Genomic DNA, 17,329 nt, shown 5'->3' on the forward strand with positions numbered 1-17,329 from the left:
ACCCTATGTCCTAGGAAATGTTATTGTTACTTACAACCTCATGCTTAATCGCATTAGCCCACGTTAGCTCAACCGTCCCTTGGAAGAGACACCGATCCCGAAGAAGTTTTTAACCAACAATGCAATTTTAAGAAAATAAAAAAAGTAACACAATAAAATAACAATAACGAGGCTATGTTGCATACAAGGGGTACCAGTTCCGAGTCAATGTGCTGGGGTACAGGTTAGTCGAGGTAATTGAGGTAATAGGTACATGTAGGTAGGGGGTAAAGTGTGTGTGTGTGTGGGGGGAGGGGGGGGGGGTCAATGCAAATAGTCTGGGTAGCCATTTGATTAATTGCTCAGCAGTCTTATGGCTTGGGGGTAGAAGCTGTTAAGGAGCCATTTAGACCTAGACTTTGCACTCCGGTACAGCTTGCTGTGCAGTAGCAGAGAGAACAGTCTATGACTTGGGTGGCTCGAGTCTTTGACAATTTTTTGGGCCTTCCTCTGACACCGTCTAGTATAGAGGCCCTGGAAGGCAGGAAGCTTGGCCCCAGTGATGAACTGAGCCGTTCGCACTACCCTCTGTAGTGCCGTACGGTTGGAGGTTGAGCAGTTGCCATACCAGGCGGTGATGCAAACGGTCAGGATGCTCTCGATGGTGCAGCTGTAGAACTTTTTGAGTATCTGGGAATCCATGCCAAGTCTCCTGAAAGGGAATAGGCAGTGTCGTGCCATTTTCACGACTGTCTTGGTGTGTTTGGACCATGATAGTTTGTTGGTGATGTGGACACCAATGAACTTGAAACACTCGATCTGATCCACTACAACACCGTCAATGAGAATTCAGCCCTCCTTTTCCTGTAGTCCACGATCAGCTCCTTTGTCTTGATCACGTTGAGGGAGAGGTTGTTGTCCTGGCACCACATGGCCAGGTCTCTGATCTCCTCCCTATAGGCTGTCTCGTTGTTGTCGGTGATCAGGCCTACCACTGTTGCGTCATCGGCAAACTTAATGATGGTGTTGGAGTCGTGGGTTAACAAGGAATACAGGAGGGGACTAAGCACGCACCTCTGAGGGGCCCTCTTGTTGCGGATCAGCGTGGCAGATGTGTTGTTACCTACCCTTACCACCTGGGAGCGGCTCGTCAGGAAGTCCAGGATCTAGTTGCAGAGGGAGAAGTTTAGTCCCAGGGTCCTTAGCTTAGTGATGAGCTTTGAGGGCACTATGGTGTTGAACGCTGAGCTGTAGTCAATAAACAGCATTCTCACCTAGGTGTTCCTTTTGTCCAGGTGGGAAAGGGCAGTGTGGAGGGAAATTGTGATTGCGTCATACGTGAATCTTTTGGAGCGGTATGCGTATTGTTGTGGGTCTAGGGTTTCAGAGATGATGGTGTTGATGTGAGCCATGACCAGCATTTCAAAGCACTTCATGGCTAAAGACATGAGTAGTCATTTAGGCAGGTTACCTTCGCTTCCTTGGGCACAGGGACTATGGTGGTCTGCTTGAACCATGTAGGTATTACAGACTCGGTCAGGGAGAGGTTGAAAATGTCAGTGAAGACCAGTGGCGGTCAGTCCCGTTTATGATGAGGGAGGACCATTTTTTTTCATGAGCATGGCCCTATTTCTATTACAGCATGTTGGATGTCTGTCATTCATATTCCATTCACCCAGCTCAATGTAGCATAGATAGGTTTAGGCTACTACATGATACTTGCATTTTCCTTATACCCATCATGCTACAACCTAGCCTGTGAATGAAAGTTTACAACGTTGGTGCACAACAGGTCGGGAGAAAATGTTGAGATGACAAACAGTGACACATGAACAGACAGTGACACATTAAATTCTGCCTTGCACACTCTTGCCTGCATCTAGCTTATCTAGGGTGTAATCATTAGTCCAGCAGTTACAAACGAGAGTTTCTATTGGACAAATTCAGGTATTTTTATCCCCGTTTCATTTGTTTCCGTTTAAGAAACGTTTTTCAACAGGATCGGCGGAATGAATTCACCCCTGATCATGCATAAACACAGTTCACTTTCATAGCAGCCACATTGTATTCCTTCTCGCCTCTATGCACTCTCCTCCTTTCACCCTTTCCCTTCATTTGTGGACTTCAATGAACAACACATCAGCTATATGTGACCAGGCGAAAAAACCTTTCCAAGCCAAACCATGTCATAACCGCTACACACAGCCTACATCGTTGTTCCCATATTAGCTAAAGTAACACAGCTAATAGAACAAATGCGCTAGTAAACCCGCTACAATCATGCAGTAACGTTACAGTGTACAGTCAGTAAGCAGTTACGCCGGTGGGCCCTGGTGGCAATAAAAAAGCCAAAAGATTACCTTGACTTGGAAGAGTTCTTATGTTGTGTTGTATAGTCATAGCCAACTAGCTGACATTGCATCCCTCTGTTTGAGCCGGGTGTTTGAGTAACTAAACTAGCCAGCTACATTTGTTGTCATAATTACTGTGGGGGTCAATGAAAGGGGGTGAGAACCAAGAGCAACCTAGGTTTTGTATTGAAGTCAATGTACCAAGAGGTAAAACAGTGTGTTTTAATCAGTTATTTGGTTACAAGTTAATATATTTAGTATAGTTCTATCTAAAAAGGTTAACTTTTCAATATTTTACCATTTTTATGAAATTCACTGAGGAGGATGGTCCTCCCCTTCCTCATCTGAGGAGCCTTCACTAGTAATCCATCTGGCTCTGCGTCCTTATGAGTGTTGACCTGTTTAAATGTCATACTCACATCGGCTACGGAGAGCGTGATCACACAGTTATCCGGAACAGCTGATGCTCTCATGCATCCTTCAGTGTGGCTTGCCGAGCATAAAAGGCATTTAGCCTGTCGTCGCGGCTGGGTTTCCCTTTGCAGTCCGTAATATTTTTCCACGCCCTGCCACATCCAACAAGCGTCAGAGCTGATGTAGTAGGATTCAATCTTAGTCCTGTATTGATGCTTTGCCTGTTTGATGGTTTGTCTGAGGGCATAGCAGGATTTCTTATAAGAGTCCGGATTAGTGTCCCGCTCCTTGAAAGTGGCAGCTCTAGCGTTTAGCTCGGTGCAGATGTTGCCTGTAATCCATGGCTTCTGGTTGGGGTATGTACAGTGGGGAGAACAAGTATTTTATACACTGCCAATTTTGCAGGTTTTCCTACTTACAAAGCATGTAGAGGTCTGTAATTTTTATCATAGGTACACTTCAACTGTGAGACGGAATCTAAAACAAAAATCCAGAAAATCACATTGTATGATATTTAAGTAATTAATTTGCATTTTATTGCATGATATAAGTATTTGATCACCTACCAACCAGTAAGAATTCCGGCTCTCACAGACCTGTTCGTTTTTCTTTAAGAAGAACTCCTGTTCTCCACTCATTACCTGTATTAACTGCATCTGTTTGAACTCGTTACCTGTATAAAAGACACCTGTCCACACACTCAATCAAACAGACTCCAACCTCTCCACAATGGCCAAGACCAGAGAGCTGTGTAAGGACATCAGGGATAAAATTGTAGACCTGCACAAGGCTGGGATCGGCTACAGGACAATAGGCAAGCAGCTTGGTGAGAAGGCAACAGCTGTTGGCGCAATTATTAGAAAATGGAAGAAGTTCAAGATGACGGTCAATCACCCTCGGTCTGGGGCTCCATGCAAGATCTCACCTCGTGGGGCATCAATGATCATGAGGAAGGTGAGGGATCAGCCCAGAACTACACGGCAGGACCTGGTCAATGACCTGAAGAGAGCTGGGATTCCAGTCTCAAAGAAAACCATTAGTAACACACTAGGCCGTCATGGATTAAAATCCTGCAGCGCACGCAAGGTCCCCCTGCTCAAGCCAGCGCATGTCCCGTCTGAAGTTTGCCAATGACCATCTGGATGATCCAGAGGAGCAATGGGAGAAGGTCATGTGGTCTGATGAGACAAAAATAGAGCTTTTTGGTCTAAACTCCACTCGCCATGTTTGGAGGAAGAAGAAGGATGAGTAAAACCCCAAGAACACCATCCCAACCGTGAAGCATGGAGGTGGAAAAATAATTATTTGCGGATGCTTTTCTGCAAAGGGGACAGGACGACTGCACCGTATTGAGGGGAGGATGGATGGGGCCATGTATCGCGAGATCTTTGCCAACAACCTCCTTCCCTCAGAAAGAGCATTGAAGATGGGTCGTGGCTGGGTCTTCCAGCATGACAATGACCCGAAGCACACAGCCAGGACAACTAAGGAGTGGCTCCATAAGAAGCATCTCAAGGTCCTGGAGTGGCCTAGCCAGTCTCGAGACCTGAAACCAATAGAAAATCTTTGGAGGGAGCTGAAAGTCCGTATTGCCCAGTGACAACCCCGAAACCTGAAGGATCTGGAGAAGGTCTCTATGGAGGAGTGGGCCAAAATCCCTGCTGCAGTGTGTGCAAACCTGGTCAAGAACTACAGGAAACGTATGATCTCTGTAATTGCCAACAAAGGTTTCTGTACCAAATATTAAGTTATGCTTTTCTGATGTATCAAATACTTATGTCATGCAATAAAATGCAAATTAATTACTTAAAAATCACACAATGTGATTTTCTGGATTTTTATTTTTTTTTTAAATGTACAGACCTCTACATGCTTTGTAAGTAGGAAAACCTGCAAAATCGGCAGTGTATCAAATACTAGTTCTCCCCACTGTATGTACGGTCACTGTGGGGACAACATCATCGATGCACTTATTGATGAAGCCGGTGACTGAGGTGGTGTACTCCTCAATGCCATCGGAGGAATCCCAGAACATATTTCAGTCTGTGCTAGCAAAACAGCCCTGTAGCTTAGCATCCGCGTCATCTGACCACTTCAGTATAGAGCAAGTCACTAGTACTTCCTGCTTTAGTGTTTTCTTGTAAGCAGGAATCAGGATAGAATTATGGTCAGATTTTCCAAATGGAGGGCGAGGGAGAGCTTTGCATGTGTCTCTGTTTGTGGAATACAGGTGGTCTTGAGTGTTTTGTGACGTCCTGTTAGAAAGCAGGTAAAACAGATTTAAGTTCCTGCATTAAAGGATTTTCTTGTTTGCTTATGGCCTTCTACAGCTCACTGAGTGCAGTCTTAGTGCCAGCATCGGTTTCTGGTGATAAATAGCTAACTCTCATTAGCATCAAAGGATCCTGTCCATGGAAACCATTTTTTTCAGCCTCGTATTGTTCCCAGGCACAAATGAGGGTCTCTCTTCCCAGTTATACATGTCAGTACTCTATAGCGAGGACTGAATCAAAATGCCACCATGGAGGGCAAAAGCCTCAGTTCCCTGTGGATCCTTTTTAGCCTCTTCGTAATGGATCAGAGATATTGTCTCAAAGTTCACAATGATTTGGCAGGCCCACACAAAGTCTGTCTGAATTCAATTAACAGCACTGTGGAAAAAAAAACGTTATTGGAAACTCTTAGTTTCTCAGCCAGGAAGTAAGTGGGTTTATGTTGGTTGGTACTGTTCATTTGGAGAGCTGCTCTGCTGCCACACAGGAAACAGAAAAATATTGAGATGGAAAAATAAAGAAAAGTGAAACACTGGATTCGCATTGAGCTTTGTATGAATTGCAAGACTCGTTGAGAGAGTGTGGAGAGAGAGGCTTGTTTTGACCCTGGTGTTGACTGGTGAAGTGATGGAGTTTTGTCCTGAGGCAGCCCCAGCCCGGAATCTGTGTCTCTGTGTCTAACATGGCAGCCAGGGGGGAGAGAAAAGGCCAGGGGCTGACTGAATGGAACAGGAAAAGCTCATCTGCATGTTAAAGGCTGTGGATGTCATGGAGTTGCCAAGGCTCCTCACCACACTGTGTGTGTGTGTGTGTGTGTGTGTGTGTGTGTGTGTGTGTGTGTGTGTGTGTGTGTGTGTGTGTGTGTGTGTGTGTGTGTGTGTGTGTGTGTGTGTGTGCGTGTGCGTGTGCGTGTGTGCGTGCGTGCGTTGTGGATGGCTGGAGAGGCCTTTCTCCAGACAAACCAGTCGCCACAGGAGGAGTGGGCAACGCTGGAGCAGTTGTGTCAGCGACATCATTCTCTCTCTGTCAATTCGAGGCCGAAGGATTTTCAAGAAAACGAGCACTCACTTACGTTCTGTTCCGATCCGAATCCTAACGTGTCATGGAGAGGATGTGTCAATATCAGACAGGACTTGTGTCAGAGACTTGGAGCACCTAGTAAGGACTACAGGGAGAGAGAAGAAATGCTTCCTCACGGAAACAAGGAGGGTGTTGGTAAGAATGGCAGCAGCAATGACTCCTCACCCAGCAGAGCCAGTGGCAGAGAGGTAGGACACAGCAGAGACCGAACCAGGACCAGACTGTCTCTGGGTAGTGTTACCCTGAGGGGCTCCAGCCAGCACAGCCACCCCGCCTGTCACATCCCCATCCCCACCAGACCAACGCCAGACGAAACTAGACAACCAGCCATTGAGCTAAACACCTCTGTGGAGACTCTGGAGAGTCCAGGAAGAGAGGGCGCCGAGAGCTGTGACCCTGTGACCCTGAGGCAGACAGCCAGGACGTCAGAGGTCAGAACCAAGCATGTGACCTGGGAGGAGAACTATGTGTCCAGTCGGAGGCAGAGCCGGCTGTACCAGGTGCACCTGCAGCAGACCTGTGTCTGGGACGGCATCGCTCAACTCAACGAGGAGATCCTCCTCACCATGCTGGAGATATATGAGAAACACGAGAGTAAGTGCTTGTGTATGTGTGCATGCGTGTGTCGTCCCCCCCCTCCCCCTCCACTGCCCTCTGCATGTGGTCTTCAGGGCTGCTTTCCTTTACCGTCCCAGACCTCTCGGACTTAGATGCGGCTTTTTTCATTCGCATAGCAAAAGTTTGTTCATGCTCTCAAAGCATTCAGAGCATGTTACCGTTACTCTGCCGGCGGAACATTCCGTCAGCCCTCACCGTTATGTTTCTCAGTGAAGCTGACGTGAATCGGGACTTGGTCAAGGGAGGTCAGCGTTAAAACGGGAGAAAAGTTACACAATCCCTCCATCAAAGGGCTGCCTGTAAGGAGTTAGTGGTGTTGTAGAGGTTTAGCCCTGTGAATGGGCTCGTTTGTGTTCCCTTCAAGGCCCCCCTGGAATGCCTTGACTGGTAGTGCTCCTCAACTCTCCAGCCCACGTTTCCATGTCACGGCAGCGTGTGTGTGTGTGTGTGTGTGTGTGTGTGTGTGTGTGTGTGTGTGTGTGTGTGTGTGTGTGTGTGTGTGTGTGTGTGTGTGTGTGTGTGTGTGTGTGTGTGTGTGTGTGTGTGTGTGTGTGTGTGTGTGATAGGCAAATACATTTCAATCTGCCCAGTAACACCCTCCACTCACCTACTGCTCATGTTTATTTGGAAAAAGGGTGAGTTAGTTGGCCAAGCTTTTCTCCTTCCCAGCAACTGTTTTGACTGATCGTAAGAACTTTATCAACGTTTTCTTTCCTAAAAAGCACCGAGAATTCATATGCCGTTTTTTTGTATGTATATTTTTTCTGATTGGCCCTGAAGGAGCTACAGGACGGTAATGCAACGTTTGGGACCCTCTTGTTGTGAATGGTCTGTTTCAAGTGTTAATGGGTACCTTTTGAAGGAAAGATGCACATTTCTGAGGCTGTCCTGGCGAGCCTGTGCCACGTGTGTGGTTTGACGTAGCAGCTGTTTCAGGTAGGCTGTCTCTAACAGACCCGCCCCCTCCACTCCTAGGTGAAGACCCTGAGGCCAGGCGCTTGCGGACGGTCAAGAACATTGCCGATCTGAGGCAGAACCTGGAAGAGACCATGTCCAGCCTGAGGGGAACCCAGATCAGCCACAGGTAGATCACTGACCTTGCTTCAGCACCATCTGTGTGTGTCACTCATTACTCACCCATTTTATGCGAGTGCGAGTGTGTGTCATTTCTGATGCTCTTTATGGACTGAGAGGTTTATTTGAGTGGTTTGGCGCCGCACTTCCCAAACATGATTGGATACTTACTTTGCAAAGTGCTCTCCACGGAGCATTTAATGTCGGTCTTCACAAGCTCTGTAATGCATCGTCGATCTATTACCGAGGGCAGAAGAACAGCAGGGTGAAACAAAAACATGACATTCATTTTTGATTGATGTGGGAAGGAAGCGTTCAAAATGAGGACCATTATGTGCAGCATGTGAACCATTTGGATTCCATCTTGTCTACATGACAGAGTCTGCCTTCGGGGTCTAAAGGCTTTAGCCTGATTGGCAGTTGGACTGGTAGAGCAGATGTTGATCTGGAGGCATCCTCTTTTGTCTCTGGTCTGATGAATCTGATGTGTTGCCCAGTCGCCTCGTCCTGAGGCCAGCCGTGAAAATCGTCTCAGAGGGGTTGACTGGACCCCCGTGGTCAGCCAGCACTGGGTTAAAAGCTGCTTTTGTCTTCCGAGTCGATAAAAGGGGAGAACATACATGAAAAGCACTCCTGGTGGGCTGCTCTACAATGCCAAAAGCATTTCTACACTCTTTAGCATCATATGGGAGGGAAAAGTTCAGTTCAACTCGTAGGATTGTTCAGCCAGGACAAACATGTTCATAGTATATGCATTCGAATGGGGTTTTGATGGGGTTTTGATTGACATGCTCTCTGAACGGCATGTAAATGCAGCTTTTCATGTTGAAGTGGCTCATCTCATGTCTCTCTCTCTCTCTCTCTCTCTGTCTCTCTCTCTCTCTCTCTCCGCGTTTTCGTGGTGCCTTCGCCGTGTTTTTGTGGTGCCTTCGCCGTGTTTTCGTGGTGCCTTCGCCGTGTTTCCGTGGTGCCTTCGCCGTGTTTCCGTGGTGCCTTTGTCGCATTTTGTGGTGCCTTCACCGTGTTTCCGTGGTGCCTTTGCCGTGTTTTCGTGGTGCCTTTGCCGCATTTTTGTGGTGCCTTCGCCACATTTTGTGGTGCCTTTGCCGTGTTTTCGTGGTGCCTTTGCCGTGTTTTCGTGGTGCCTTTGCCGCGTTTTTGTGGTGCCTTCGCCGTGTTTTTGTGGTGCCTTTGCCGTGTTTTCGTGGTGCCTTCGCCGTGTTTTCGTGGTGCCTTCGCCGTGTTTTCGTGGTGCCTTCGCTGTGTTTTGCTGGTGACCTGCCTTCACTGTGTTTTTTGTTGTTGCTGGTGAGCAACCTTCACTGTGTTTTGGACACTTATGCTGGTCACCAGCAAAACCAGCATCAAGTCACATCATGCTGGCTTGCAAAGTGACGTTTAATTCCTACTGTAATCTAGCCAGAGTGGGGATATCCAACAATTTGAACTTTTGTTCACCCATAATATGTTTGCAGAATGTCTGCCAGGGTTAGAAAGTATGATAAATGAGACGACACAAACCATCTAAACTGGAACAACCATTTCAGTATCCGGTGCGATAAGTCCAACTAACAGATTGGATTAGTTTAGATTATTATTTTTTTAAAACAACATGTTATTAATCTTTGTTTACTATAAGATTAATGAATCAATGTACATGCAAAAACACAACAAACAAATAAAGATATTGAAACAAACAATTCTAAAAATCAGCTGCAATAGAGAATGCTGGGAAATATGATAATGATGGGCATAGTCAGACCTGCTAGTCAGATCAGCTAGACCATGCTGGACCAGCTTTGTCACCAGCATACCAGCCTCACCAGCATAAGCTGGTATGTGTCAAAAACACAGTGAAGGCTGGTCAAACTAGAGGACGACCGATAATGATTTTTCAATGCCGATACCGATTATTTTAGGACCAAAAAAAGCTGATACCGATTAATTGGCCAATTTGTATATATATTTGTAATAAACGACAATTGCAACCATACTGAATGAACAATGACAATTTTTATTGTATCTTAATATAATACATAAATAAAATATATTTAGTCTCAAATAAATAATGAAACATGTTCAATTTGGTTTAAATAATGCAAAAAACACAGTGTTGGAGAAGAACGTAAAAGTGCAATATGTGCCATGTTAAAAAAAGCTAACGTTTAAGTTCCTTGCTCAGAACATGAGAACATATTAAAGCTGGTGGTTCAATATTCCCAGTTCTTCAATATTCCCAGTTAAGAAGTTTAAGGTTGTAGTTATTATAGGAATTATAGGACTATTTCCCTCTATACCATTTGTATTTCATATACCTTTGACTATTGGATGTTCTTATAGGCACTGTAGTATTGCCAGCCGAATCTCGGGAGTTGATAGGCTTGAAGTTATAAACAGAGCTGTGCATCCCAGCATTGCTAAGAGCTGCTCGCAAACGCAGTGAAGTGCTGTTTGAATGAATGCTTACGAGCCTGCTGCTGCCTACCACCGCTCAGTCAGACTGCTCTATCAAATATCAAATCATAGAAAGGCATTGATGTTTATGGTTAGGTACATTTGTGCAACGAATGTGCTTTTTTCACGAATGAGCTTCACCCGTTTGGCAAAGTTGAATTAGGCTGTGATTCGATGATAAATTAACAGGCACCACATTGATTATATGCAACGCAGGACAAGCTAATTAACTTAGTAATATCATCAACCATTAATGATTAATCGGTCGACCTCTAGTCCAAACCCCAGCGAAGGCTGGTCACCAGTGTCCAAAACACAGCGATAATCAGCTTGACCATGCTGGTTAGACCAGCTTGACCAGCTAGACGACCAGCTTGACCAGCATCTGACCAACATATTGAAATGTATGCTGGGCTATGCTGTTGGTTTCAGCAGGCTCCTGTCCTGACCCACTCACCCCCTGAACAAACCTTTGATTTATTTGAGTGACAGCCCGTTGCCCTGGACAGGGACTTTTTCATGTCTGGCTTCTGACTCACCACAGCCTCTCGCAGCAGGGGTCTGTCTAATTTTGAATCTGGATCTTACCCCCCCACCCTCAACCCATCCTCACCTCCCTCTCTCTCCCCAGTACCCTGGAGACCACCTTTGACGGCAGCGTCACCACAGAGGTCAGCGGGAGAGGCATGCTCAACCTGTCCCCCCGCCCCAACCCAGCGCTGCCCTGGCGACTGGGCCCCTCCAGCCCCCGTCTGCAGGCGGGCGACGCCCCCTCAGTGGGGAACGGGTATGAGGTGGCAACACGGGACAGTGCCAGTCGCATGGTGAGCCCCGAGAGCGGGCGCTACCTCCGCGGCGGGCAGACACCAGGCCAGGAGAGGAACAGTGTGTGTGACCTGGATCCGCCAGATAAGACGGAGGAGCTGGAGGGCATCGCCATGGAGACCATGGGGTACATGAGCGACGGTGACGTGCTGGGGAAGAATCTCCGCATGGACAAAGTCTCCAGTGGGTGAGTGCACACGACATCTGTACTTTTATGTATTCAACTGGCGAAAGCAACCAGGGGAAGAGCAATAACCCCGCTATGAATGGACCACCTCTGTTTTCTGCTTTCTTGTCACTAGATGGTAGTGTTTCTGTCTTCTCTCCTTGTGAGTGTGACTGTCCTCTCTGCTAATGTCTCTTAGTTGTCAGTGGTAGCTCAGAGAGAACGACAGATGAGAGATCACTTGAGACATCAGGCAACGTCTTTCGTTTGGAAGATAGCTTGGTAACATGCTGTCTTATTTGGAAAGCTCTCAGAGGGGAAGAGAGTTTTGATTTCAAAAAAATAAACTGCCCTTTGTGCGCTAGAGAGAAAGCAGCTCATGGGAAATATTCTTCTTAGCCTTGAGATGACATGAGAAAGTGAGAGCTCTTATTCATATGCAACATGCACTCCTAGAGAAAGAATGCTGGTCCCGCTTCGATTTGAATCCTCTCCTTTACTGGGCCTCGAGAGGTTCTGTGGTAACAACCTCACACAATCAACCAGAGGTCTCCACAAAGAGGTAAGTCATGTGACACGGAGCCAAATGCAGGTCAGGTTATGTCTGTAGATGATGTGATGACATAGAATGCTGTGTGTTTCATCTCAGTGGAATTGGACAAAATAGGCTGTTTACTTTACCATCATCTCCTTGTCAGCTTGAAACCGGCACTGGATGCTGGAGAACTTGGATGTTGTTCACCACAATTGTCCTTATTATCTGATTGTCCTCTAGGATCCGGAAGCAATGGAGAAGGTCGGTGGTGACAGGGTCCTTGCTCTGGAAAGGCTTTATGCAAGTTCATTATGAATGTCTTGGTGATGTGATAGCACTTTGTCAAAAAAAGGATAGGACGACCACACCTGTCAAAGGGTGCGAGTTCCCATACAAAGAAACAAATAATAATTATTCCATGTACCCCATGGTCTCCATGGCGATGTGAAATGTATTTAAGAATACGTGTACAGTAGATATATTTGCATCTTTTGCTCAAATGCGTTTAATGCCTGACAATATTCCAGAAATGCTTGGCTATGACATCGAGTCTACAGGGTGGCCAAAGTGGTTCCTAATTCAGCTTCTTAAATTACTCTTTGGAAGTGATATAAATTTGAATTGTCACATCATTCTTTACATTCTGTCATGAATAGCACATGTTCAACCTCATTAAAAAAAAAAAAGATTATCCCATCTCGAGAGGAAAAAAAAAAAGACTATAGCAAAGTGCCTCGCTCCAGCTTAATTAAATAATGAAAAGAAATCTAGTGCCTTGTATTTGCTATTTTTTATTTCTCATTTTTATCGATTTAAACAAAAACTATACATCATACAACACACCACAATATGTCAAGGTCTTGTGCTTTTAATAAGTGGTATTATACGGTGGCTGGTTAGCGGTGTTTTGGTGCATTCGTAACCAAGTGGGAAGTGGGAACATCTGGTAAAAATCCACTTGAACGGCCCCCCAACTGGTAATTACTAGTTAAATCAGCCATGAATCCCCATGTGACAGGAGGAATATAAGCGTGTTGTGTGCAACAGGGAAGGGCAATTGAATGCAAGATTCACAAAAGAAAATGTCATCATTCACACGTTTCTAGCCTGTCTAACAATGGTTAACAAGGTTAACGTGTTATGCTCAGTTTTCACCCCAAAACACCAGAAAATTGCCAAAAAGAGTACTTGCACTAGTCTTTATTCATATTGAAAATCAGATTTATTGAGCTCTCCATGTGGTGTATTTTTAAGGGCACGATATATTTGGCTTTTAAAATTCTATATGGGTGCATCATTTCTACTTAACTTATCAAAGGGACGCAACAAAAAAAGCACTCATTTCGTGGAACGACCCAGTACCTGTTAAGTTCTGCCCGTTGGACGTTAATTGCAATTCTCTCATCAAGTTAATTTGTTTATTTGTCATATGCGCATGAAAGACATGGAGTCACTACATGACCGATAATGTATTGTGTTTGTAGTCATTTTTGTAGTAATTTAAATGCATGTTAGTACTTTTGGTATGCTTTTGGAATTTGTCAAGAGCAATAAAAAATGCATTTTGACTAGGGTTGGGCGGTATGCAGATTTTCATATCATCATACCGTCCTTCTCTCACCGTATTACTGGCTTAGTACACAAGGGGGCGCCAAAAACGCAAAAAAGCCATTGGTTGTCTATTACCAGAATGCAAACTAAATTTGCACAAGTAATAATGAATTTCCATGGAGGCTGCTACCTAAATATGCTAACTAGTGCAAATGAAAATAAACAAATTGTAAAGACAGGCAGTCCAACTCAAAAAGTAATACATATGTAGGTAGGAGCTACCAAATGTTATTTTTTGGTGAGTTTGGATATTTACAAGCGAATGTGAACAAGAGGCATTGTGCAAATGAACAAAGTTTTGACGCATGCTTGTCTGAAGGAAGAAGAGTACTGTGTACACTCTGTGTCTGTGTGGTGTCTGGGAGTCTCTACGGCAACGGGCCTGCCTGCTCTGCTCAGGAGAAGATAGGGGGGAGAAGCAGACGGCCCTGAAGAGAGAGTAGGAAAAACGCAAGGAAATCAAGCTGCCGTGGCAGCTGTAGATAACTCATGCAAAGGGCTTTGACTTCTCAAACACGGCAGAAAGCTAACACACTATGATGCTCCGTGATCTTATTAATTCAGCCACTTACTTAGATAACTAGCAAGTTAAACTTAGGGGTTGCCCTAACGCAGAATTCTTCATTTTAAACGCAGGAAAAAAAGATACAAACGCGTATCTAAAATGTTTCTTATTGTAATTTCTGCTCAGCATCAAACAAATGTTGTGCTTCAGTTGCGCTTCTCCACGCGCATCTCCACTTAGATGAGAATTCACAAATGGGCTTTCTATCAAAAGACAGGGCTCTGACTGATGTGTAGCCTTTCTCGGTGTAGCCAGCCTACACCGAGAAAAATGCCATATTAACTTTAAGCAAAACATGAGGAAATGTAGCTGGTTACATTCCTTCTATGATAAACATTAGAAATATGTTGTTGTTTTTTTTCCAAAAAATACCTTGCTTTTTCATTGTAAACTAATTTACTTCTGTTGTCATCTGATTACAATGAAGCTATTTTCTGCCTAATGTGTTGCACTTGTGAAGGAAATCTATAGTTGCACATCTCTTATCACTCTATTGAAGCAAAAAAAACACTGTTGACTTTCAATGTAAACCCAGATCCCTGTCAATAAACAGCTGGACTCACCTGCTCCCGCTTTCTCCCATTGTGCAATGTACAAACAAACGTGTGACTGGCTCAACTGTCCTGGGGAACTACAGTATGGTAAGCTTCATAATGTAAAATAATGTGACAGATGAAATGAAGAATACGATCTGCTTTATCTCCTAACATATTGCACAAGTTGACTGCAGGTATTTTCTTAAAGTGTAGCTACACATATAAAAATGTATTGGAAAAACTTGTTTCAATGGTACTGAGGGTTTTTGAAAAACCAAGCCCCAGGCTATTTCCAAGTACCCTGGTATACGGTATATACGGAATCACTGCCCAAGCCAAATTTTGACAAAATATATTGTAGCAGCAGTAGCCTATTAGAAGACTTGGAGGCAGGGCGTGTTGGGGGTGTGGCTTTGTCGTAGTGCTTTTTGGCCTCACCATGTGACGGATTGTCATGCCAGTTAATGTGTTATGTTGTGTTCTCTGGTTGAAGGTTACGTTTGTGCACTGCCTGTTCTGCAGGAGCAATGAGACTGGCATAAGTGCATGTGCTACTGAAGAGCCATCTGGAGTTTCATCGTTAATACAGTCAACAGCTAGTGATGGGAAACTGAGGCTTTCCAAAGGCTTTCACTAATATTGTGCTGAAAAACAGTTCATTACTCTGAGCTCTGTTCACAATTCAATAGCAGTGTTTAATGATCAGATACAAGTATTTCTTTCTCCACTGTTTTCATCGAAGCGCTGTGGTGCAGCGATAAGTCGTTGGCTTTAGTAGCCTGTCGTCAGTTGGAATACACACCGAGTTCACATCATGCTTCCCTTTTTTGCCTTCAAGTTTACAATTTTTCAGAGACTGAATCTATGGCATTATTTAGGATGCTTAATTAAGACAGAAGTTTATACTGTACTATATAAAACAAATGATTGCCTTTAAACGGGATTTGACCTCATACCCTCAGGTCCTTGAATGTGCCATAGTTCCCTACTCTTCCTGCTAAGATACCAGTCAGGTGAAACTTTTTGTTAAATCCTAACTATATTTGTAAGTATGGTCAGTGGTGGAAAAAGTATCCAATTGTCCTACAGTACTTGAGTAAAAGTAAAGATACCTTAATAGAAAATGACTCAAGTAAAAGTGAAGTCACCCAGTATACTACTACTTGAGTAAAGGTCTTTAGCTTTAAATATACTTAAGTATCAAAAGTAAATGTAATTGCAAAAATATACTTAAGAATCAAAAGTAAAAGTATAAATCATTTCATATTCCTTATATTAAGCAAACCAGACGGCACGATTATAAATGTTTACTTTTTTTTACGGATTGCCAGGGGCACACTCCAACACTCAGAAGTCATTTTCAAACGAAGCATTTGTGTTTAGTGAGTCCGCCAGATCAGAGGCAGTAGGGATGACAGGGGTGTTATTTTGAAAAGAGTCTGAATTGGACCATTTTCCTGTCCTGCTAAGGATTCAAAATGTAACGAGTACTTTTGGGTGTCAAGGAAAATGTATGGAGTAAAAAGTACATTATTTTAGGAATGTAGTGGAGTAAAAGTACAAGTTGTCAAAAATATAAATAGTAAAGTACAGATATCCCAAAAACGACTTACTTAAGAGTCAGTGAGATGTCGCATTTTGCAACACAAGCGGTTTGAAAAAGCATGTGAAAATATATTCTAAAATACATTCTTTAATCTATTTCAGAATGTATTTTTAAATACATTAAATTCATTTTCTGATCCATTTAACATATATTGTGATATACATTTGACCTATATTTATATATACATTTTTACATGAATGCTGTTATATATTTTGGAATGTATTTCAAATGTATAAATATTTCACAACATTTTTTAAATCTATTTTGTATTTTTTTTTCTGGTTGGGTTAACACATAGGCCTAATACTAACGTGACCTTTAAACTCTACTGGGTTTCACTCTGTTTTGAACCAAGGCCTGACGTGGTCGAGAGTTGAGTGACTTAGTACAAATGAGTGACCTGCTGCAGGTTAACTGTCTCTGCTCAAACCGACCGGTGTTGTTCAGTAACCAGAGTTAGTGGATGGCCCACTGCAAGCACGCAACTCTAAAACCTAAACATTGGCAGATATTCAAGTTATTGATGTTTATGCCCTTTGAAGTGGTAGGGACCAACATCAGACCACTTCTATGAACTTATACTTCTATGAACTTATACTTCTATGAACGTATACTTCTATGAACTTATACTTCTATGAACTTGTACTTCTATGAACTTGTGCTTTGGGTTGTGTATATACATATATATACCATATACCACTGACCTGCTTGTAAATATATTGCTTTGTACTTGGTTTGCTTGCATTGAATTACATTTGCGTTATTCCTTAATAACAAAGTGAGCCAGTCAATGAGTCATCCGCTGTGGCGTGTCTCATGGCAGCAGGCGGTTAATTCAAAATCCTAACTTGTCTTTTGTTTCCCCATGTCGGTGCTGTTTTTTGTTTACAGGAAGGCATAAGGCACCCACTCCACTCCCTCCTTTGACAACGGTTAGGGGTTTTTACCTGTCCGGCTGGTTAGTCAACAACTGGTCTGACTCTGCTTTAATAGCTGCCTACAGTATAGCTCCAGTCACATCAGTCACTGTCCACCTCGAACCACTCAAAAGAGTTCGTCCCAGGAAATGTGGCTGCTATTTAGGTCTTTTGCTTATCAGAGGAAATGCTGGGCCTTTTGTTCATGCTAGTGCTGCCGGGGCTTGCGTGTAATTGGTACTTCCTGATCTTTGAGATGAAAGGTGATATTGAATTTAGGTTGGTGTCTCTCTTTCATCACTCACTATGAAGTGTTATCACCTAA

At 44.0% G+C, this 17,329-nt stretch overlaps 1 protein-coding gene across 8 annotated transcripts in view; it reads left to right on the forward strand.

Annotated features, from left to right (window-relative positions):
- The window catches only part of LOC110524008 (neuron navigator 2), a 104,429-nt gene that overhangs the window by 20,271 nt on the left and 66,829 nt on the right, over positions 1 to 17,329 (forward strand). For 7 of the 8 annotated variants that reach the window (XM_036978702.1, XM_036978728.1, XM_036978712.1 and 4 more), the window contains 2 exons: positions 7,691 to 7,799; positions 10,875 to 11,255. In XM_036978702.1, the coding sequence (XP_036834597.1) occupies positions 7,691 to 7,799; positions 10,875 to 11,255 (490 nt within the window). Of the gene's footprint in view, positions 1 to 5,981; positions 6,692 to 7,690; positions 7,800 to 10,874; positions 11,256 to 17,329 lie in introns of those variants that run through there. The other variant, XM_036978747.1, reaches the window with a different exon arrangement.

This window comes from Oncorhynchus mykiss, chromosome 1 (assembly GCF_013265735.2).
Source record: "Oncorhynchus mykiss isolate Arlee chromosome 1, USDA_OmykA_1.1, whole genome shotgun sequence".
Classification (NCBI taxonomy): domain Eukaryota; kingdom Metazoa; phylum Chordata; class Actinopteri; order Salmoniformes; family Salmonidae; genus Oncorhynchus; species Oncorhynchus mykiss.